The following is a 24,596-nucleotide window of genomic DNA, read 5'->3' as shown; positions in this document are numbered from 1 at the left end:
AATCTTGAGCACCCTCTGCTGTCTGAATTAGGCTATGAATGAGATTGTGTCCAAGGATCAAACAAATACTTTTAATATATTATTTGACATTTTTCTGCAAAACAATGAAATAGTTGACAGGATGAGTTATAAACTAGGATGTTGAAATTCAGTTAATATTTTTTGTGAAGCATTTTTAAGTCTAGTTGTACTTTTTAAGATTCATCCCTTTATTTGTTTAACCAGCTGTTTAGCATCATTATATGGGTTTGCTTCACGTAATTCTTGGACAGACAGACAGATATTCTTTCAGTACATTTTTCTGACTCACTTAAATTAAAAGTGCCATTTTAGTGGAACTTATATATATATATATATTTCCCCAAAGGCTGCTGTTCTTAGTTTCCCCAAAGATTTGAACTTAGATAAATGCAACATTGCCCTTAAACACAAAATGTTTAAGGTTTAGACGTTGATGAATACATAGAAATAGATCTGCTGACGTATCATTTTGTAGCCAACTTATTTAAAAAATAAACATCTATTCCAGTAAGTACCCAGACTGAATATCCTGCTGTCAAGTTATTTTGGATTTATGTCTTCTTAAAATATAGCAAGATTTTTTTTATTTGTTCTAATAACTGTAATCCAGTACAGAAGGTTTGGAACAGATTTTAGTTGTCTGGGAAGCATTCCCATGTTCAGCCATTGCTTTCCTTTGCAATTAAATAATTGAGATGCCTTGGGCAAAATATAGATAATGACAAATTCTTGGGTTTTCTCTTTTACTTTATATTTATTAATCAAAAGCCAAAATGATATTTGGCCTACAGGTGAAATATGCATAAATGAATCAAGCAAGTACGAACTGATAAATAAAACAGTAAAGTTGATCAAAAATCTGTCTAATTTGAATGATAATTATAATTTTAATGTACTTTTTATATTTTAGTATTAGTTTAGTAGTGATTTTTATTTTGTATGATAGCTGGCATATTCAATAAAATATTTTGCTTCTGTGCCTCAATTGCAGGATATATTCATTAAATATTAGAAGATGCTGAGATTGAAATAAGCATGATATTTTATTACTATAATGTGTGTGTGTGTGTGTGTTTGTAATTCAGATTTTGCAGATGTCTATATTCTTGTTGATACTATATTATATCCATATGATATACAAGATGTTCTGTATATATGCAAATATTTAAAATTGCTTAGGTTTAGTAACAATTTATCTAAATAAAAAGTAGACTCGTTAAAATATTGAAAGAATCACTGAAAATCAAATTTAAAAGAACATTTGACAATAAAAAATTTAAAAAATTATAAAATAGTGCTTGGTATATCAAATACCTTAGATATTAACCATAGGTTAGAGAGTGTTGACTGTTAATTTTAAAAGCATCCAGATAGGTGGTTCTTTTATAAAAAAGATATAACATTGGCATTCTTCAGTTTTTCTGATACCCTTTTTTAGATTGTTTAAGTGTTTTCATCTTATATTCTAAACATATTAATTTCATTTTAATAACATTAAAATTTTAATTGACTTAAGATGTCTATAAATAACAGTTAAAAATATCTTTGTGGAATGCTTCACTTTTGCAGAACAATTTGAAAATAGGGTCTAATAAATATATTTAAAGGAAGGGCTGTTGAAGGTCAGCTTTAATTAGTTCTCAATAGAAATCTATATGATTATGCTCTTAAATGGTTTTGTTTTACATTAGATGGCCTTTTAATAATTTCCCCTTTATTACTTATGTAATAAAAAATATTTTCTATTGTTTTCTAATTATCTATCATACTAGCTTTATCACTCAGAAATTAAAACTCTTGCTTAATTATTCAATTATTTGAAATAATTGAATAATTGAGAACAGATATTTCCTTGTTTAAGCGAAGCAATACCATTCTTACCTCTTATTGTTGGTATAAGCCATTTTTTTTTACTGAAAGTGATTAGCTATTTAAAACTTGGTACATAAATTAAAGAGGATCTAAATGGATATGTGATTGTTGCCATTAGTAGCATTTTAGATTATAGAGGCAATTATTGTGTTCATTATCCTACAACACCCCCTTTACAAAACTATTCTAATTTTCCCCAAGAGATTAAAAATTTCCAGTTTCAAATTTAATTTTGTTATCATAGTTGTTTAAAACAACAAACATTACAATAAACATGAAAAAAATATTCTACAGGTATTGAAGATTGGAAAAAACGCAGGATTAAATTTGAATTAAATTTATTTTGATGAAGTTATTTGCTTGTTTATATTACCAAATTAATTCCTTTTTAGTATGAAATATTTTTTAAAAATAACAATTTTTTACAAATGTTAGGGAATGTGACATGGTTGCTTTTTGGCGTATCAGAAAATATGTGTGTGTGGGGGGGGGGGTATGTGTATGTGTACATAATAGAAATGATAAAACCATAAACATGTGAATGCAAGAAGTGTTAGTATTAGCTAAGCAGATAAGTATCTCTAAAACCTTTTACATTAATTTTAAAGAGCACATAAACTTATTGAATGAGTTCCAAACTTGCATCCAAATCTATCTCCATCAATTAGGAAGTTTTTATCCTTTTGGTTATTTACATATGTGTACTCAGAGGCTATGCATAACATTTGGGCCCATAAATGCCATTTCTCAAAGGAAACTTTGTATTCTTTTCTGTCAGGTTTTGTCTTGGCTTTTACAGTCATTCAGAGCTATGATGCAGCGAGAAAAGTGTGAGGTACTGGTTATGCATATTGCAAGACAGTGATTCTTTATTGTATTACAAAAAAAAGCCCAACTCTAGAAGGCCAGATTAAATCATTCCTTTCACTTTTTAATGGGATTTGGATGAATAGAGTAAAATATGCACTTTGCATTCATTGATAGCATCTTTAGGTTGAGGTAATTGAGTCTTTTTTCCCTGACTGAATGAATAATGACTTCATCTGATCCTCAGCGAGGCCTGAAACTTAGACTGCCTTTGTCAACGCAAAGAGATCAGGGCTTTGAAACATGCTCTACTTCCCTGCCTTAATTTTTCTTCATTTTAATCCAGAAACCTATTTTTCTCAATAATTCAAGCATAAACTATGTAGTAGTTGAAGCCGCGAATATTGTAAGATATTTGTTCTCGTTGTGCTGGCTTTTTAAAATGTAGTTGATAAATCAGCCACTGTGGTCTTCAGCTGCCGAGTTCTCTGGGGAAGAGACTGCCCATAAACAAGAATGAATTCTGAACTTTCCAGAAGTACTTTAATGTTATTCTTATACATTTTTTGTCCTTTTGGAATATTATGCCCTCTTACTCTTTTTAACAAATTAAACTTTCTCTGATATTTCTGTGTGGTATCATAATCTTGACTAGCTTACTGCAAAAGTGTCATTTAGAACCGCATATTCAAAGCATCAACTAGTGTAATCTGTTTCAGTTGATTATTTTTGAGCTAGAAGTAATTGAAATGTAATTGGAGAAATACCTTCAACAATTTTTACTTTTGTAAATCCTTTTTTAAAATATATTGTTTCAACACCAAATATATCATTTCAAGCTAAGATAGTTCAACTGAATCTAATTAATTTCATTTGAAACTAATCTATTACACACATTTTGCCATAGGCTGATTTAGTATAATCCAAACCTGAATAGTTTATTGAAATCATTTAACTTTTACTTTAATTATGATTTCTATGATAATCCAAGTGGATACAGAAAGGTAATACAACCTGCTAGGGTTGAGTTTGGTTAATTTTTTTGGGAGGCGGGGTTGTAATTTTTGAATGGTTTAAAGCTGGAACCAGAAATAAAAACAATCACTAGAAATATTCTCCTATATTTTTGGATTTATATATTCTTCATGTGACTTGGGAACCATGAGTAGAAGCAAAATACAGTAAATTCAATCTGAACTAATTGCATAGGGAATCATAGGTTACTTTTATTACAGGAAAACTACAATCCATATGAAGGTTGCGCTTCATTTTCTTGACTCTCATCCAGTCCACTGGCAGGAATGGAATACAATTAAACATACCCACTGCTTTACCCAAATTAGTTGAAAAGAAGAATAAAGCTGTTGGTCACCTGCATATCAATACAACCACTTCCCAAAGCAATATCTCTCTAGAAATTTAATGTAGATACAGTACCCCATAACTCATGCTATAATGTGAAAAGCATAACCATATAATTTCTAATTGGTCTTATAAATATGTTTCCATGTTTTTTATGAACGATAACTCAAATTTCTCTCATATTTAACCCTGCATCTATTTAAAGTCTCGTGTGAGTATAAAGATCTCAGTACCCCTATGCACTAATATATAAAATATTGGTATAACGTTATATACAGTATTTAAAATTATATTTTAGGGACTTTTAAAGTTAGGAATTTAATTTAAAATCATGTTATATGTAATAAAGGCTTAAAAGTGATAAAATCATGTCATTATTCTTGGTTAAATAGACTTGTCCAACCACAGCAATAATTTTTAATTAATGAAAAAGCTTCAAACCAATTTATAAGGGCACAAAGAAGCCACAATAATTATGTTATTATCCAAATATTTGATTATATTTATTATAAAATATATATTTTACAATAAATATATTTATTTTTTATGTTCATATATAACTATATAGAAAAATGTTTGTGACTTATCCCATCAAAATCAGTGTATTCTTCTATTATAAGCTTCTAATAAGCTATGTTAACAGGAAGCAAACCCAATACTCACTAGCACTGATGAAATTACTCTGATCGTGCAATGAAATGTCTGCAAGAAAACAGCCAAGGAGAGAGCACCAAGGGCTCCATATTTCAATCTTGACTACACATATTCTTGTACAGTCTTCTAATTGTTTATATTTTGATATGTCAAATAGACACAAAATGTACTTTGAAATGATTTAGTTATTAATCTTACATTTTAGTTATTTAGCAAAATAGTTATTAAATATATATTGCTTCCTTTTAGGTTGGTTTGCTGGATCTTGAACTGAATCAACTGACCAAAGCACTGTTCTTGGCTCTAGTTGCACTTTCTGTGGTTATGGTAACCTTGCAAGGATTTGTGGGACCATGGTACCGCAATCTTTTTCGCTTTCTTCTCCTTTTTTCTTATATAATCCCAATCAGGTATGTATAAAATGAAATGAAATACAGATATAGTTTTTTTTAATGTAGTTACAGTTCTTACTGTGAATAAAATTGATCTCAACAAGAGGATGGTATAGAAGATATACTATGTACTCTGTTAAAGGATCATTGTATAAAGCTCCATGCTGTTGTATCTTTTATTTATTTTGCTGGAGTAATTTATCTATACTGTACAATATATTTAGTTACATGAATGGATTTTTATCACAAACGTACCAGAAAATATAATTTCTGGAAAGGTGTGTATTTAAAAAAAATATATTTTGTTTAGATACCTTAATGCATTATTGAATTAAGAATGACTGTGCTTTACTTCCAGGTACACTAAAAAAGGTTAAAAAAAGAATAAAGTGATACGATAATTAGAATCTTATGGTTTTCAAAAATAGTTATATTTTATTAGGCACTGGTGCTTAATTTTGAATCCTTTTGACTGTTCAGTTTTCTGCATAATATGGCCAAAAATATGATCTGTTTTCCACATAGTCCCAAAACTAGAAAAAGAACACCCAGTTAAATAATTGGGTGTCAAAAACATTATATTTGTCCATTTATTTATTGAGGAAAATGATCCAAAGTTACATACTTGTGTGTGGCAAAAGTGAGCCTTTGCTTTCATTAATTAGTGTGCCTTCATTGAGCTGCAATAACTGCAACTAAAGATTTCTGATAACTTTTCAAATATTTATTTCCCATCTTTATTATTTTTATAATAACTCAAGCACACCTGATCTCTCATGTACTCCTATTTTCTCCAGAACACCAAATTTGTGAGTTGCATTGGGCTGAGAGAGAGTCACTAATCCAAGGTCACCCAGTCAGCTTTCATGCCTAAAGCAGGACTAGAACTCAGTCTCCTGGTATCTAGCCTAGTGTTTTAACCACTATGCCAAATTGGCTTTCTACATATTTGATCAATCCTGCATATAATTTAGAGAATTTAGCTCAATCTTACAGAACAGCTTTAACACTGAAATGTTGTTGGACTTCCTTTCATGAACTGCTGCAGTACCTTCCACGACACTTTTATAGGATAAAGGATAGGTCTTTGATTTAGCTATTCCAAAAAGTTAACTTCTCCAGTGCGCTGCTTGGAGAGTCCAAACGTGGGTTAACACAGTCTATCTGCCCTAGGATTGAGTGAGTTTTTCTCTTGGCCACGCTTCCCTTTGCCTCCATTATTCCAGTTTTAAAACTCAGTCTTCCCGTTTGGACTGTTTTGGGGAGCGCTCCAGTCCTAGAGCAGATAACTGGACTCCCTGAGCTCAAATTTCTCTTAAAAATTATTATTATCCACTATTCTACAAGATCTTCAAACCTTCTGAATTAATTACATCTGCTGAGAGGGCGCCGGTCCATTTCTCCGCCCGCTGGTCGCATGCACGGCAGGAAGCAGTGAGTAGCTTGTCCGGTGGTGGCTGGCGAGCAAGGGGATGGGCGGGAAGCTTCCCGGACCGCGCAGGTCCCCCACCGCTGCGTTAAGAGAACCATGCGGGTGGCCAGGCACTCCGGCGGCTGTAGCAGTGCTCCGTAAGTCCGGTAGAGGCAGCGGCCATTTTGGAATTTCGCACGCTTTCTGCCTAGGGCTGTGCACACAGCGGCCGCCATTTTTTCCTGAACCTTGTGCAGAGCAGGTCTAGTGCGTGCCGTCGGATCGGAAAGTGGAATCGCCTGAGCCCCTCAGCTGCAGATCGCCGCCAGGAATATCAGGCCTTGTCCAGGGCGCCAGCCAGGCCTGTCTTCCAATCCCTGTGCTCGGATCTTCTGGAGGCGGCTGGAAGAGAGGTTTCCGACCCTCGGGCGGCCCTCCCCTACAGATCTGTGGATGCGCTTCAGCCATCTGGCTAAGTGTCTTGTGCCTTTCTGCTGCGGAACATCTCCACAGCCCAAGGAAGCATGGCAGACGATGGAGCGGAGGTGCAGGCAGGGCTCTCCGCCAAACGCAGCAGAATTGAGGTCCCCCCTAAGGGCAGTAAAGGAGGAAAAGGCACCATGTGGAAGGCCTCCTCGGGAGCCTCTGGGTCCACTATCAAGGCCAGGGAGGGCTCCCGGAAGCAAGGAACTGTGGAGGCCAAGGTCCCACAGCAGCAGGCATCCCCTGTTCCGGCAGGGCAGAAGTCAGGCTCGCCTATTTCCCAGGAGGGGAACGAGACTCCCAATCCCCTCAGGGCAGTAGGTCCCCATCTCCCATGAGGGAGGGGCCCAGGGCATCCTCCCCAGATGCATCCTGGGGGTATCCGGAATCCCCAAGTTCGTCCCTCAGGAAAGAACTGGAGCCCTTCCAGAGCCTACTTCCAGCGGAGGAAGGGAGTAGCACTGGGAGTCGCAGGAGCAGGCCCACTCGACCTGGTTCTCACCCCAGAGAGGACAAGGGCCCTGCCCTGTCAGCAGAAATGAGGGAGATCATTTCCATTGCAATCTCCCAGGGCATATCCGAGGGCATGAAGCACAGGGAGGCCAGTAAACCTGGTTCATCCAAATCTAAGCGGGCCCCAAGCCATAGTCCTGTTCAGGCGCTGGCCTCTCCGGGCACTTCAGTGGCCACGGAAGAGTCGGTTTGGGAGGAGGAAGAGGAGGCTGAAGGCTTTGTATTGTCAGAGGACGAGGATGTTCCCCCTGACAAGCCGGCCTTCACTGGCCTGTTCAAGCCAACCTTGTTTAAGTCTATACTACATAAGGCCAAGGCGGCTACCAAATTGGGCTCTATGCCTAAAAGTACAGCAGTTATGTCCTCTTCTTCCAGGGACCCCAAAGAAGGTCTATTCAAGGAGACGACTTCTACTCGGGAGGTCATTCCAGTCCCGGATCTGTTTATGGACGTTGTCCAACGTCAATGGGCCCAGACTGGTACATTGACCAATCCTAGTGGAGGGGATAAATCCCTTTATTCCATTGAAGGTAAGATGGAGGACGTGTTGAAATTGCCCGAGGTGGATGCCCCGGTGGTTTCCTTGACATCTACTTTAAACCTGCCAGCCGACCTCCTAGAGGGTCTCAAGGCGGAGGATAAAAGATTTGAGAAAGCATACCACAAGACACACCAGGCGACCGCCTGGACTATCAAGGCATCCACCTCGGCTTCTTTCTTCACCAGAGCGTCCCTTCTCTGGCTGAGGCAGTTGAGGGCTAAGCCTCCCACTGGGGGATCCCGGTGGAAGCATGACATCAGCAAAATAATTACAGCTGTTGAGTACTCAGCGGATGCCTCGTTGAATGTTGCTAAATTTGCCTCTAGGGCGTTGGCATCCAACATTACCTCGCATTGGCTGCTGTGGCTTCGCCATTGGCAAGCCAACATGAAGGCTAAGTGGAAGTTAGCTTCAGCCCCGTTTAAGGGGGGGGCAGCTCTTTGGGGACGCCCTGGACAAGTTTGTCATCAAAACGAAAGACAAACGGAAGGTCCTTCCAGCCACTTTGAAAAAAAACGAATGTAAAAATTCTGATTCCTTTCTAAAGCAGTCCAGGATACCAACCAACCACTTACCATAGACCCTATTCCCAAGGTGGGGACAGGAGTCAGGAAAGGGGCTCCTTCAGATCACGTGGTAGGCAGCAGCCCTTTCGGAAGCCGTACCGGGGCGGGAGCTCTTCCCACCAGTTCCTCAGGGGCAAGTGACCATCACAGGAATTCTCCCATAGGGGGTCAACTCCAAGTATACGCCGATGCATGGGAGAAGATCACCACAGGTTCTTGGGTCCTCAACACGATCAGGAGAAGCTTAGTGTTAGAATTCCTGTCCTTTCCCCAAAGGACGTTCATTTGGTGCCCGACCCCAAAGAGCCACCTGAAGAGGAACCTCATGCAGGCAGAAATTCTCCACCTTCTCCAGATCAGGGCCATAGAACCCGTACCCCAGGGGCAGGAAAGGCGGGGATTCTACTCCATACTTTTCCTAGTGCCGAAAAACTTGGGGGTGGAGGACCATATTGGATCTAAAACGCCTAAATCAGCATCTGGCCTACAAAAAGTTCAAAGTGCAGTCCCTCCACCCAATCCTGGAGTGCATAAGGCGGGGAGATCTACTCACGTCAATAGATCTGAAGGAAGCCTACCTGCACGTTCCGATCCACTCAGCACACAGACAGTTCCTGAGGTTCTTCTACAATGGGAGGCACTACCAGTACAGGGCCCTTCCCTTTGGCCTCTCGTCTGCACCCAAGACATTCACAAAGATCCTAGCGGTGGTAGCGGCCCATCTCAGAAACCGTCCAATTCACCTAGAATGCTATCTGGATGACATCATCATACACTCCAGCAGCTGGATTCAAGCCAGGCAGGATGTCCAACTGACCATACGTACGTTGCAACAGCACTGCTTCTCAGTGAACCTGGAGAAGAGCCATCTGGAGCTGACCACGCGCATCCAACACCTAGGCATGGTCATAGACTTGGTCACTTGTCAGGTATTCCTCACTCCAGACCGCCTGTAGAACCTCAGACGTAGAATATAGCAGTGTCGGAGATCCATGTCTGTTCCAGTCACACTATCGCAACTCCTCGGAATCATGATTTCCTGTCTAAAGGTGGTTCCCTGAGGACGCCTCCATGCCAGAGAATTACAATGGTTCCTCCTGCCGATGCAGAGGGCCAGAACCAGGCTCTGGAGACTCAGGTCTCTGCCCACCCTGGGACATTATAGCTTGGGTATGTCCCACACTTGGACTCTCCAAACAGCGCACTGGAGAAAGACCGTTGGCTTACCTGGCAAATTGAGACTACTGACCGGATGTGAGTTTGAAACGTGCTTCCTGCACGGTTGCATCTTTGTTTTAAAACTGAAATAATGGAGGCAAAGGGAGGCGTGGCCAAGAGAAAAACTCAGTCAATCCTAGGGCAGATAGACTGTGTTAACCCACGCTTGGACTCTCCTCGCAGTGCCCAGAGAACGACCGTTCAGGTAAGCCAACAGTCTTTTCTTCTGCTTTAACCATTCTTTAATGATACAGCTTGTGTATTTTGGATCGTTACCTTGCTGTATGAACCACTTTCTTTTGAGCTTCAATTCATAGACAGATACCTTGACATTTTCCTGTAAAATTTGCTGGTACTATTGAGATCTTGTAGTTCCATCAATGATGATAAGCTGTCCTGGTCCAGAGTCAACAAAGAGTCCTCAAACCATAATACGCCACCACCATGTTTTATAGATGAAATAAAGTTCTTATGTTGGGATGCAGTGTTTGCCTGTCTTGTCTGTTTTGGTCTCATCCATTCACAAAAAAAAATCTTCCAATAGTCTTCTGATTTATCCTTATGGGTTTCTGTTAGCTGTAGGCAGGTAGCAGTGTTATTTCTGGAATAGTGGTTTTTTCCTTACAACTCTGCTGTATCACATCTTTGTTGTTCAGTGTTCTTCTGATTGTGATCTGATATTCACCAATGCAAAACAGGCCTTTAGCTCCTTAGATGTTACTATGGGCTTCTTTGAGACCTCTCAGAGTATGACATGCCTTGCTCTTGATGTGATCTTGATTGGTCAGCCTTCCTGAGATATATAATAGCAGTCTTTGTTACCTCCATTTGTAAATAATTTGTGGAGTACAGTTTTTTGGAAATCTTTTTGTAACCTTGTCTGAGCTGGTAAGCATTAACAACTTTTTTCAGACTGCCCTCAAAAATCTCCTTCGTTTCATCCATAATACACCATCACATACAGTAGCTGTGTGATGAAGATTAATCTTTGATAATTGAATATTCTGAATTCCGCTTTTTTAAGTGCAGGACTTCCCACATTCACATTTAGTTATCATTCCATTGATTAAAATTCCTGACTCTAATTTTCCCTTCAAATGAACTGATAATCCTCTGTACATGTTAGGAATCTAACGGTTGGGTTGGCAATATATAAACATGTAACAATGCTATACCTGTTCCTTTAAATCATACTGTAAAATGTGATTGGTTGCTGTTTCCTCAATTGGCCATAAGTGGGAGCCAGAATGACTGTTAGCTCTCTGTTTGTTAGATGCTGGGCTGATCTGATCTGAGTATTTTGGAAGCTGGCTGTTAGAAAGTGCCGTGAGCTATTGTAAGTTTTGCAACTGCTAGCAAACTTTGAGTACCAGACTGTTTGTATGATTATGGACTATGTTATTTGGATTATCCCTTAACTGAAAAACATTGATGACTGACTGTCTTATCCATGTATGACTTGGACTGTTTGATGGACTCTGATACCTCTATTTCCACGAAAGTAAAAGCCTATTTAAACTGCAGTGTCTCTGTATGCTGGTTTGTGTGTTCTCCAACACAACTCTCACAGCGCTTCTCTGAATGCACTCGCTCTCCCAACGGGGAGCTTACCTAACACTGGTTATGGGCCCAGAGTGTACCAGATGTAGCTAAAGAAGAGTTGGTGTTGATATGCAATGCCACATACAGACAGCTGTTTTCATTAGTGATTGTTACTATCCCGGAGAAGATGTCGAGCAACCCATCAACAAGCCTATTGATGATAACCTGGTTGGATGGAACAAACTATGTTTCATGGTCCATGAAGTGCAGTCTACTCCTGCGTAGGGAAGGTTTATGGGATGCTGTACAGAATCCACTGGATGTAACTGCTTGGAATCCAGATAACGATGATGATGCCAAACGGATAGCAGATTTTCAGCGATGCAATGAACGGGCATTGTGTATAATTGGTCTAACACTGAATGACCAACAATTAGTATACATTCGTGGAGAAAATTCTGCTGCAAGATGTTGGGAGAATTTGAAGAGGATTTATGTACGTGACACTGTAGGTGCACACATACATCTTACACGCAAACTGTTTAGGGCACATCTTCTGAGAGGTGGAGATATGTTAGCTCATTTAATCTTTATGAAAGGGGCTTTTCAGGAGCTACATGAAAAAGAACTAATTTTTTTCTGAGCTACATCAAGTTTATATCATACTCACTGGATGAGAGTTATGATGTTTTCGTATCTTCTCTTGAAGTCCTAACCCGAAATGAACTAACATTGACTGACATTACTGCACGACTGTTGGAAGAGTCAAGAAGAAGGATGGAGAGGGACAACTGAGAGAGAAACCACCACAACATGAGGAGTCACATTCAACTGCCTATACTGTTCGAAAATGTTTTTCTTGTGGGGCTAAGGGACATATAGCTAGGTTCTGTAAAAAGACAAAACAACAGAATACCGGAAAAGCTAAGAAAAATGCTTATGTCACCTTAACTATGTCTACTTTGACTATGTCTAGCAATGCCCCAGTAAACCATGATTTGTGGGTTGTTGATAGTGGGCATCACAGTGCATCGCTAGAGATAGAAAAAGGTTTGTAAAAATGACCACGAGCAAGGAACATGTATGTTTGGTGAATGGATGGAAGGTGAAGGCATCTGGTGAAGGTAATGCATATTGTTCACTCCTAAATGAGCAGTTGCCAATGTTATTTGTACCTAACCTGAAATTCAACTTACTATCAGTTAGGCTCTGGTTAACATTGGCTATGTGGTAACCTTTAGGGGAAATATCTGTTTAATTGAAAAGGAGGATAACAGGGTTACTGCTACTTTAAATAACGTTTTGTATGTTATACTGGATGGCCAGATGGTTAACACAGCTTATCATAATGTTAAACCCCATGACGAATGCATACATTTACTACATAGACGCATGGGGCACATTAATTTCAAGATGCTGCAACAAACTGTTAAGTTGGCAGAAGGAGTAAAATTAAAACTATGCAGTAAATATTTAAACTGCAATGTTTGCAATCAGGAGAAAAGCAAAGTTACTCCAGCAAACAGACTGAATGGTTTTAAAACAAAGGAACCTCTGGAGGTTGTTTTTGCTGATATAATAGGACCTAAGAAACCCAGTTTGGGAGGTGCCTGTTATGTTTTGAGTATCATGGATCATTATTCCCGATACGGTTTCTGTTACTTAATGAAAAACAAAACAAATGTTTCAGAATTTCTTTAATTGGCTGAGGTTTGCGGAAAGAAAGATGAAAGCCAAGGTTATTACTGTAGTTACTGATAATGAGATGGAGGTTACCAATTATAAATTCCAAACAATGTTAAGAACAGCTGGAATCGAGCACAAATGTTCTGCTCCTTGTAGGCCACAACATAACTCGTTTGTAGAACGAAGGGGGAAAACATTACAGGCCATGGCTCGAACTATGATAGCTGATTCAAGTTTGCCGGAAACACTGTGGGGTGAAGCTATGATGTGTAGTAACCATGTTTTAAATAATGTGATGAATACAACAACCGGTGAATTGCCATTCACTAGGTGGCATGGTAGAAAACCAGATCTGAGTACCTACATACATTCGGAGCCCCAGGATGGGTGCATATACCATCACAATTGAGACTGAAAGGGCAACATAGAGCTTGACATAGAGCTTATTTTTTGTGGGATATGAGGCTAACCATAGATCATTTAGGTTTTGGGAGAAAGGCACAGCTAAGATTTACTGTAGAGCTAGTGCTAAGTTTATAGAATGTGTGGGGTGGAATAAATTAGAAACAAATGATAATGTAATTATTGACATCCAAGTAGTCCCTAATGATGAGGTAGGAAAACCAGTAATTAAAGAAATTAAGGAAGAAGTATATGACGAACCAGAAGAAAAATGAGCAGATTATACAGGAGAGTCCACTGGTGAGTCCTGAAATACCTAGACGTTCAACTCGTGTAACTAGACCACCTGACAGGTATCAGGCCTCTTTAGTATGTCAGGCAAATAAGGTTTCTGCTAATTACCAAGAATTAACTCTATATCCAACTGAGGAACAGAAAGCTTGGAAAGATGCAATGGAAAAGGAATTGAAATCATTGCAAAAGTTAGAAGTATATGAAAATGTAAAGTTACCACCAGGTAAACATGCCATTGGTTGTAAATGGATTTTCAAAATTAAAAATAGTGTAGATGGGACTGTAACCCATAAAGCCAGGTTAGTTGCACAAGGGTTTGCTCAGACACCCAATGACTATGATGAGGTCTTTGCACCTAGTTTAAAGGCTACAAAGTTAGGTGCAGCATTAGTGTGGGCAGTTAAGAATGAATATATAGTTAATCATTTAGATGTAGAGAGAGCATATCTTCATGCGCCGTTGCAACATACTATATATTTACAGAAGCCTGCAGAATTCAAAACTGATAGTAAAACTGATTGCTGGAGGTTGAAAAAGAGTCTGTATGGCCTGAAGCAATCAGGATATGAATTGAATCAATGTATAGTTAAAGAGTTAACTAAGATGGGTTTTAAAGCTGGCATTGCTGATCCTTGTTTGTTTAAGAAAGAAAGTGATAGTGTGATTTCATTGTTGCTATTGTTCACTGATGACATAACATTAATCACTAAAACTGAGCAAGAAGCTATGAGGATTATAACACTGTTAAGGACGCAGTTCAGTATAAAACATCTCGGTGAGATTAGGCAATATCTTGGTTCACAAATAGTTAAAACTAGAGGAGGATACAAAATCTCACAAGCTGAGAAGATTAACCAACTACTCAGGACGTTTAGGATGGAACTGTGTAAACCAGCAAAAACTCCAATGGGTCAAGAATTTAGCCATGATGATGTAAAAAGCCCTGTGTTTGATAAAGGTATTTATCAATCCCTAATTGGTAGCTTATCGTATCTGAGTAATTGGTCAAGGCCTGACATAGCATATAGTGTAAATGAGTTAGCCAGGCAGGTTTAATGCTGAACCTACTGAAAGGCACTGGCAAGGTGCTAAGAGGATATTAAGATATCTTAAGCAAATGATGCATTATACATTGTATTTAGAACCTAGAGATCATCTGAGCTTGACTGCATATGCTGATGCAAGTTTTGCTACAGATGTGTCTACACAGAAATCAACATCAGGGTTTGTCGTATTCCTGGGAAAGGCACTAATTGGATGGCGGTCTATTAGACAAAAACATTTAAGTCTATCGACTATGGAGGCTGAGTTCTCATGTTTGTCATTATTATGTACATATATAGTTTATTACAAACAACTCCTACTGGATATGGGAAATGACATACGAGAGCCTATTGTTGTTTATGAAGACAATCAAGCAGCAATTCAGATGGCATCCAATCTTGCTGTAAAAACTAGGTCAAAACACACTGACTTGAGATATTTAAACGTAAGACAAAGTGGTAGTAGTAAATTGATTACACTAGAGTATTGTATGTCTGAAGATAACATCGCAGATCATTTTACTAAGGCCCAAGGTAATATAAAGCATAAACGTTGTTGCGAGGAATACGGATTAAGATTGTAAGATTTATATCTTGTCCTACCCAAAGGGGAGAATGTTAGAAATATAATCTAATGGTTGGGTTGGCAATATATAAATCATGTAACAATGCTATACCTGTTTCTTTAAATCATACTGTAAAATGTGATTGGTTGCTGTTTCCTCAATCGGCCATAAGTGAGAGCCAGAATGACTGTTAGCTCTCTGTTAGATGCTGGGCTGATCAGATCTGAGTGTTTTGGAAGCTGGCTGTTAGAAAGTGCCGTGAGCTATTGTAAGTTTTGCAACTGCTAGCAAACTTTGAGTACCAGACTGTTTGTATGATTATTGACTATGTTATTTGGCTTATCCCTTAACTGAGAGACATTGATGACTGACTGTTTTATCCGTGTATGACTTGGACTGTTTGATGGACTCTGATACCTCTATTTCCATGAAAGTAAAAGCTTATTTAAACTGCAGTGTCTCTGTATGCTGGTTTGTGTGTTCTCCAACACAACTCACAACACTTCTCTGAACGTACTCGCTCTCCCAACGGGGAGCTTACCTAACACTACATACACCTTACATACAAATATGTAGCTTTGAAACATTTTCCTAAAGAAGTAAATGAACAATTATGTTTTTGACTTATTTGTTTAATTGAATTATCCTTCTCTAATTTTAGGACTTTTATAGAGACAGGTCATTTTTGGTCATATATATGCAGACAATTGAACATTCAAAAGTTCACCAACTTTTAAGCGCCATTATATATTACATAAAAATAGAGACTGTATTAAATACCTGCTTTTTATTTGTTTTATATTCTAATTGTTGGTAGTGATCGGTACATCTAATATTCTAAAACAGTGGTGTCAAAAGTCTAGGGCCCAGATCTGGCCTGCAGGGTGCTTAGATCTCATCTGCAGAGCCACCCTGGAAACATCCTATTTTTGCTGGCAGAGCTCTTGGGCCACCACAAGCACCCCTGACACAAGTGATGTATAGCTGGCCACCCCCACCTCCCAAGGTCAAACACAACGCTGATGCGGCCCTCAGTGAAATCGAGTTTGATACCCCTGTTCTAAAAGAATAAATAATAGATTTTTACAATTATAATTAAAGCAATCATCTTGTCAGCAATCAAAATAATAAAGCATTTTGCTCTATGCGCAGGAAATACAGCTTCTTAAAATGTGAATTACAGCTTCTTGAAGTCTGTTTTCCTCAGTAGTTCTTGAAAAGAATTGTAGTCATCTTTCTGATCCATTTGAGATTATAGAATAATCTCTGATGTGTTTTAAACTCTCAAAGAAAAGGTGTAAATGAAACTAATTGATAACAAAAAGCAATAGTTACAATATTCAGAATGTAGGACCTTTTAAATTTTGTTTTGCCATGCTTAAAGATTTTGTTACAGTCCCAAGAAAATAATGTAAATTATTATCTTTATTATCTTTAATAATAACTATCTTTAATAACTATTGTTATTTAAACCACTACATGAATTTCACTTCATTGCATGAAAATAGACAGTTTTATTTTATTTCACTTAATTATAAGTAAATTGTAAGGAACATCATTGCTAGCAAACATATTATTTTGTCTCTTTTTGAGATTCTGGATCTATATATAAACTCTTAGTTCACACAAATATAGAATTTTAACAAATAAGTCTGGGTCTCTTTATTCACTAGAATATATCTGATGGGAGAGGGCAGGTATTCTCAACACTACAGGCAATAAATTTGATATAGTAACCCAGATTTCAGCTTAATAATGCAAGCTGTCCATTTCCTAAACATTAACAAAAACAACTTACATGCAATTGAAGTAGACTGTAAATAGCTTTTCATACAGTAATTTGATGCCAAGGGAAGAGAACATTATACATTGAAGATTCCCTGAGTAAACTCCTCATTATTTTCATGTGCAATGAGATCTTTTTGTGATGGCTTGGTACATACAAGCATACAAATGAAATAAACATAAACATATATCTACTGGATTGGAGGGAAGACAAAATTCCCAAACAGTCTATTTTGGGAATGAATATAGGCTTTCCCACCTCAAGTGCTGCTGTTCCTTTGTCATCCTGTCCTTCCATCTTGTGTCTTAATACATAAGTACTACTTGTGTCTTAATTTTGTGTCTTAGTACATAAGTTTTGTATGTCTTCATACATAAGTACTACTACAGCAATGCATAAGATTCAGGGGGAATTATGTGGAAACTATGAATGTGAATATTTGCATGAATGTGCTGGACTTTGAAAAGGCAGCCTCAGTAGTGACCTAGATTCAAGTTGCCACCTTGCCACAGATATGCTCACTGTGTGACTTTGGGCCAGCCATTTTCTCGCAGAATAACCTAATAGACAGGGTTATTGTGACAAAATAAGAAACTATCTCTGGGCAAAACAGACTTGAGGTCTAAGAAAAAGATACAGCCTACATGCAGTAACAAATAAATGTGTCAGTGTGCTTAAGAGAGCGGTGAGTTTGGGGGAGTCTTTGGGTTTAAGTGTACATATGCAATTGCTTAACTCTGAATTAAATAGATATATACGGGCACAATTGATTTTGAATGAATGTGTAAGAGTTTGTGTGATCTTTCACATACATGCCTTCGATCTTTATATGTCTTTAATGTTTTAGATCATTTCAACTTCTCTGCCCATTTTTAAATACACTCAGGCAACTGTTTATATACCCAGGCATTTCTTTACCTAACTCCCCACCTACATTTTAAGCACCGTCATTCACATACTCCTGAAAGCAAGCCTAGCTTTTAGTTCAGGAAAAGTTGTGCATTCTTTCTCTAGTCCCAGAAGCTAAAAGGATAATAGTCAAGACTATAAAAGACTCACCTTTTCTTGGCTTGCTCCACTTGGGAAGAAGCTCAACAAAAGCTGCTACTGTCCTAGCTTACATAGGTGATAGATTCATTATTTATTTAAAGTATTCTAAAATACTCAGTAGCTATTTGTGTTTAATGCGTATTTTATTATATATTGTTAACAAAACAAGTAAATAGAGAGGTCCTCAGTGAGTTTAGAACCTGCTTGATTTCCCTTTAACCCAGGATGGTAATGTTCTGATTATATTTTCCAAGATATATTTATGGTGCATGGCTTTTTTGAGATTGTATCTTACTAGGTAACCTATAGTTGGCATTATTTCATAGATGCCTATTTCAGCTTCATGAATATTTATTGAAATCAAGTTTTGCCTACATTAGAATCTAAAAAATTACTGCTGTTGGGGAATATTTAAGATTTTTTACTGATTATCAGTTATTGCTACACTAATATAAAGCTAAGCCACACGATCATAATGATCATCTGAAGTTGGCAGTTGTTTATATGTAATCAAACATCTACAGTGCATCAAATATTGGGCAACAGCAAGTAAAATGTGAGCAATAAGGTAAGCTTAGTTAGAGATAAATAGTTTTTTATACTTCCCCTGTAATTCTTTTGCTATTACAGGTCAAAAATTCTCCTAAGGAATTTTATTTGGGCTAAAGGCAGCTGGAAATTATTGTGCATGACACTACAAAACTATTCTAAGTAAATCATTGGGTGAAAGGATACTATTAACCCATCAGGAGATCAGCATTCTACAAAGCTGGCAAGGTAGTGACTAACAGGATAACATAACATTATTGTAGGGTCTTTCCAAATGACTTTTTTAGCACAGCTAATTGCACAGTTGTTGCGCATGATCCTGACATGTTTCTCAAGGTTGCGCTTTTTCTGTGATCTCTCATTTTCTCAGTTTGCAAGATACAGTATTTCGTGCTGAGAAAACAATATTTTTTTATACAATCAAGAGTAAATATTGAATTACCCTGGAAAAATATAACTTTTTTCACATTTAAAAATAGTTCATAATACTTTTTATAACCCTAGGGGTGATTTCATGCATTTTTCCAAGCAGTTTAGATCAGTATTTTTCAACCATTTGAAGACAGAAAACTTGGAATCAGTGTTATATTCAGCCAATCAATATTTATCTTCATTAAAATGAGTATCTAAAATCTGTCTTCACAAAAATACATACTGTATTATAGAAGGAAGGTATGTACTGTAGTAGCCCTAATTTTCTTCACTTAAAAGTTTATATTTTATGTGAACAGTGGTCCACAAAATTTTAAGTGATGAGTTTTTCCCCCCTTCAATACTTTCAATGTTGTACCTGCAGGAGGTTATTTATTTATTGGATTTTACTTCCCATATCATTCATGTATAATTTATTTATTTGATTTAAAAAATTGAATTTACAAACCCTCTACCACCCCAAACTTCTCTTTTAGATCTTGGGAACAGTTCATATAAGACCATCTATTTGTGCAAATAACATTTTTGTTTTGCAGAATGAATCTTAAGAAACAGTGGTATACATTACAGATACTTTCCTTTCAATTGATCCCAGTGTATAAAATATATACACTGTTTATCTATGGAGACATGAGGATATTACCTAAAATTCTTAAAGATTGCTTTTCATTAAGTTTGTATTTAGAGATGTCTGGATGGTTTTCTCCATTCAGTTCCTATCCAAAGCATCAGAAAAAAGTTTGAAGACTTAAGAATATAGGTAGAAAGAGATTGCTTTTCTGTTATGTACATTTCAGCTTCGGTGCAGTAAATTATAGGGATTCTGGAATAATATAATAAAAGCTTCATAGAAAACATTATTTGGAAAGGAAGTTTTGAAGTAAAGGATTTAAAGAGAGACTTTTGTCCAAATACATACATTAATATCTGTGACTTTCTGTACTGTGATTGAGTACAGTCTCATAATAATCAATAATCAATATATGGGTAGCAGTAAAGGACATAGTTGGTAACTCATCTTCAAGTCATAACTTCTCTTCTCCACTATGTCAACATGAGTACTCAAGGCCAGAGCAAAGTCAAAGATTACTTACAACCTGCAGATTGATGCTGAAAACGTGCGCCAGATTGAGCATATCAAACCACCATACTCTTAGAAATGTCTCAATTAAATTTCAATTGGATAGGCCTCTCTAGAAAGCTGGTTTGTTATTTGAGACAAATACCATGTTCTGGATCTCTGTGCCAACTCCAAGATCTGTTCTCATAGCTAAGGCAGCTCTAAACTCCAGCTATTCCTACCAATGCTAGGTTGGCCTGCAATAAACTTCCTTCATCCATTACTTGATTGTGAGGAGACGGATGATCTTGCTTGCAACACCAAAACCTGGTTGGACCATGGGGGAGGGTCCCCTCTCAGAAATGTGTCCTCCAGGTTACAGGTATAGCACAAATCCACAAATTTGTGTAACCACAAATCCACAGCAGGGATACCAGATTGGCTTTTCTAATCCTGGAGCCTTAGGCAGCCTTTAAAAGAGCTGTCACAGACATTGAAAGGTATGAGACCCTCTGTGAGATTGAGCCACATAAATAAGTTGAGATTGCTGTTTATTTATCTTTCTCTTTGCAAGGTTGTGGCATCCCCTCCAAGCTCCTCAATTGTGTAGCTATGTTTGCACTGCAGTTCCCCAGGCTACTAATCCTAGGGAACCTCAACTTGACTTGTTTGGGCTCACAGTTAGAGATGGCTTAGAAGTGCCTTATGGCCAATATATCAACCAGGGATGTAATCCGACTTCTTGAATACTCAGCCCACAGTGCAGATCACTTATTAAATCTAGTCTTTTAGCATTGTGATCTTGGGTCAGGGTATATTAACACCATCCATTGCAGAAATGTGAGGCTTCTTTGATTAGCCTCGCTGGGTTACTGATGGAGCCAGTTGAATATCAGAAGGAATGTGAAGTTTTTCTAAAATCTCTGGGGCACAGTTTGGTTGAGCTTTAGTTGCAACTTGGAACAAGATGTGACAAGTATCATATGCAAACAACGAAGCAACTTCACTTTCCCACTTGTATTCTGTTTGCAAACAGCCATCTGGCATACCATTTAGTGTCCAGGCCCCTTCTGGACCAAGGAGAGGCCTTACAAGGCTGCTTTAAAGAATATTCTTGTGTCTATCAAAGTTGCTCAATTTGAATGTTGACTGGGTAACCCCTATAGAGATTATTTGGGAAGAGTTTGAGTCAGTTATTCCTGAGAAAATGAACAAGATCCTCAGGGCTATTTGTTTTGCCATCTATGTTCTGAACCTATAACCTTTCTGGTTGATCAGGCTTCCTTAGAAGTGGAATGCAGTTGGGTTGGAACAATGCTTAATACCTCATTGTGGGAGTGAGTGGTGTTACCTGCCTTGAAGTACACATTGAGTGATATGCCCACTCCTCATAAGGCTATCCTTGGACTTGACCATGTTGGGCAACCTTTGCTCAGTCTCCAACCTTTCCATTTTAGAAATGATTACTGAGAAGGTGGTAGGCACTTAGTTCCAGGTCCTGGATAAAGTGGATATGGACCCTTTTCAGGCAAGTTTCAGGCCAGATTACAGGACTGAGAAAACATTGGCTAACTTTGTGGATGACCTGTGTGGGAGCAAGATTAGGGCGATACATCCACATTAGCCTTCCTAGAACTCTCAGCAGCATTCTGTATGATCAACCATGGTATTCTTTTAGGCCTGCTTTAGGTTTGGGAGTTGGGAAGTACTATTTTGCAATCATATTAAAAATGAATTCAGTTCCGAATTTAAACGATAAAGTGCTCACATTGAACGTTTTTTCTGTGACAAGTTATGACTTTACCATATAAGAGTAATATGCCATTACAGAAGTTTACGATTAAGGTGCCAAGTGTAAATATTAAATTGAATTAATTATGAGAGAGCATAAGTACAATAAAGGATAGAATAAGTATGCATAATATTGCTGAAGAAGAGAAAATGAAAACACAGTTTATGGTTTATAGTCATTCATAGTGTTGAAGTTCAGGGTCTAAGAACATCTGTGTATTCTTTATTTACATAAATTAAACTGCAGATTTAATTGTGCTGTGTCCTTTTTGTTTGTTTTCTATATCCAAATTAAAGTTGTTAAATTCAGGAGAGTCTTTTTTTTCTTTCCAGTTTACGTGTAAATCTAGATATGGGAAAAGCAGCATATGGTTGGATGATTATGAAGGATGATAATATACCTGGAACAGTTGTCAGGACAAGTACCATACCTGAAGAGTTGGGACGCCTTGTATATCTACTGACAGATAAAACAGGTACATCTTGGAAATGTATTTTGTGAATGAAGTTTATTCAGAAAATTACTAGTGTCAATGTATATTAACCAGTATAACTGATTAAGTGCTTCAATATAATTGTCAAATTAGTTCCTCTTAACATGAGTGTTTTGGGACATTTAGGTGATTAACTAAAAAAATACAATATGGAATTTAACTAACCAGAATGTCTCTGTAGATGGAAAACTGCAGTATATGTGCAAATTACAAGACTATGCTCAAAATGAAAGTAATATGTAGAGTTTTAAGCCAAAATTCCCAAGGCTGTTAGTTATCACTATTTTGTATCTAAATTGGTAAAAATAAAGTAGGAGAGACAAGAGAAAAGTTGCAATGGATATTGATAAGTATTGGATTCATTAGTATTTTCACATAGTTTTAAAGATACTTGAATTATGCCATAACATATCTAATTTCCCCATTAAAACCTGGTTGCTTAATTTCAAAAGCTATGATTCTTTCAGCCATTTCTATGAAGAGTCTCTTGATAGGTTTATACCTTCTTATCACATACCATGTGGCTTGCCTATGTTGAAATTTTTTAAAGAATAAAGTAAAAGCTTACAAATACCTTACTGTGGCTCTAGTTTCTTTTGAAATGATTAAGAATTATTTGTAAAGTCTAAAGTGCATTACATTACTAACATAATTGCAAGGTAGCCCTTTGTATGATTGTAAATTGGGTTTGTGCTTCATCAATAAGCTTTTTGACAAGACGCGTCCATCACTGTGGCTCTCTCATTTGCCACAGCAGAATAGAAAATGAAGTATCCCAATGATTGCATTATAGTTTCCTTATTGTGGGACAAGAAAGCAATGTGGTATAATTAGGTTTGATTGGAGTGCATGTTTCCGGTAAGATCTGAAATTAATGATGTTGCTATAGTGACACATCTGCGGCCACCAGTGCGTGAAACATAAAGTAATTCATTCGACAAGAGAAGACATCTGTTAACCGCAAGGATGCAGAGCATATTGACACTGACCAGAAATACTAGACGTTATGTGATAAATGAACAAATGATGCTTAAACAGGAGGACAGATAATTTGTACTTAATCTGCTGGGAGAACTTTAATCTTCTCACTGGCTGCATTTGACAATACCATTGTTTAAAGAACAATGCTGCAGAGAACTCATAAATTTTAAAACTTAACTCAGGGTGCAGCCTATTAAAGCAATACATTAATTCCTTTGTTAGAGAGTTTTTATCTTCATGTAGAACAAAGCCATTACTAAAAACACCCACTAAAACAACAGGTTCTTTAGGACTCACATTTTAATTATAGCATCTATTACCCAAAGTGCCAGGTTGTTTGGACTTGAATCACATATAAGTTTGACAGAAAGGCGTCATCCATTATTGGGGGAATGCTGTTTCCAGTGTTTTCCAAGGGCAGCTGAGCATGACATTTCAGTCTCTCTAGGGCATGAAAGTTCCTACAACAAAGAAAAAACAAAGATACTTGGCAATATTTATTTAATGTTTTTGACATCTAGAGTGTGATACTCCAACTTCCCTGCCCTTCCTGACAGCAACCATAGTATTCAATTATAACAAATAAAAACCATCTTCCAAGCACAGTTATTTACTAATGCATATGCGCGCATTTGAGTGCTGTAATTAACATTTTAGCGGCTGTGTGGACCAAATGAGATACTTAACACATGTAATAGTTGAACAGATGCATAGAGTAATGGAATTCATAATCTACTGGGGAAGCCCTGTAATAAGAAATAATGTGTTAACACTGGAGGTTTGTGTTTAAAATTTATCTACAGTTAACATATGTTAAACATTGCATGGTAAAAATAGGAACATCCTTTCATGAAATTAATGCAGATGGTGAGCTTATTATTTTGGATATCCAAGTATATTTTCTTATAATTATCCATATTTTGGGATATATTTGTAATATTAGCTTCTTCCATTTATGCAAGTAAGTGGGAAACTGGGTAAAGTCTTCTTTCTCAATTGTAAAACTCTCCCAGAAGAGATCTAATTGGGCTGTTATATTTTTTGTTTAATTTTAATTTTACATTTCTTATGGTGGTTTTT

At 37.4% G+C, this 24,596-nt stretch overlaps 1 protein-coding gene across 2 annotated transcripts in view; it reads left to right on the top strand.

The window, feature by feature from the left end:
* ATP9B (ATPase phospholipid transporting 9B (putative)) overlaps positions 1-24,596 on the top strand; it is a 147,832-nt gene that overhangs the window by 70,846 nt on the left and 52,390 nt on the right. For both annotated transcript variants that reach the window (XM_032222525.1, XM_032222524.1), the window contains exons 12-13: positions 4,966-5,126; positions 22,375-22,517. In XM_032222525.1, the coding sequence (XP_032078416.1) occupies positions 4,966-5,126; positions 22,375-22,517 (304 nt within the window). The remainder of the gene's footprint in view (positions 1-4,965; positions 5,127-22,374; positions 22,518-24,596) is intronic.

The sequence above is a fragment of the Thamnophis elegans genome, chromosome 8 (genome assembly GCF_009769535.1).
Source record: "Thamnophis elegans isolate rThaEle1 chromosome 8, rThaEle1.pri, whole genome shotgun sequence".
NCBI lineage: Eukaryota > Metazoa > Chordata > Lepidosauria > Squamata > Colubridae > Thamnophis > Thamnophis elegans.
The sequence above is the reverse complement of the archived record's forward strand: the minus strand, read 5'-3'. Positions and strand labels throughout refer to the sequence as shown.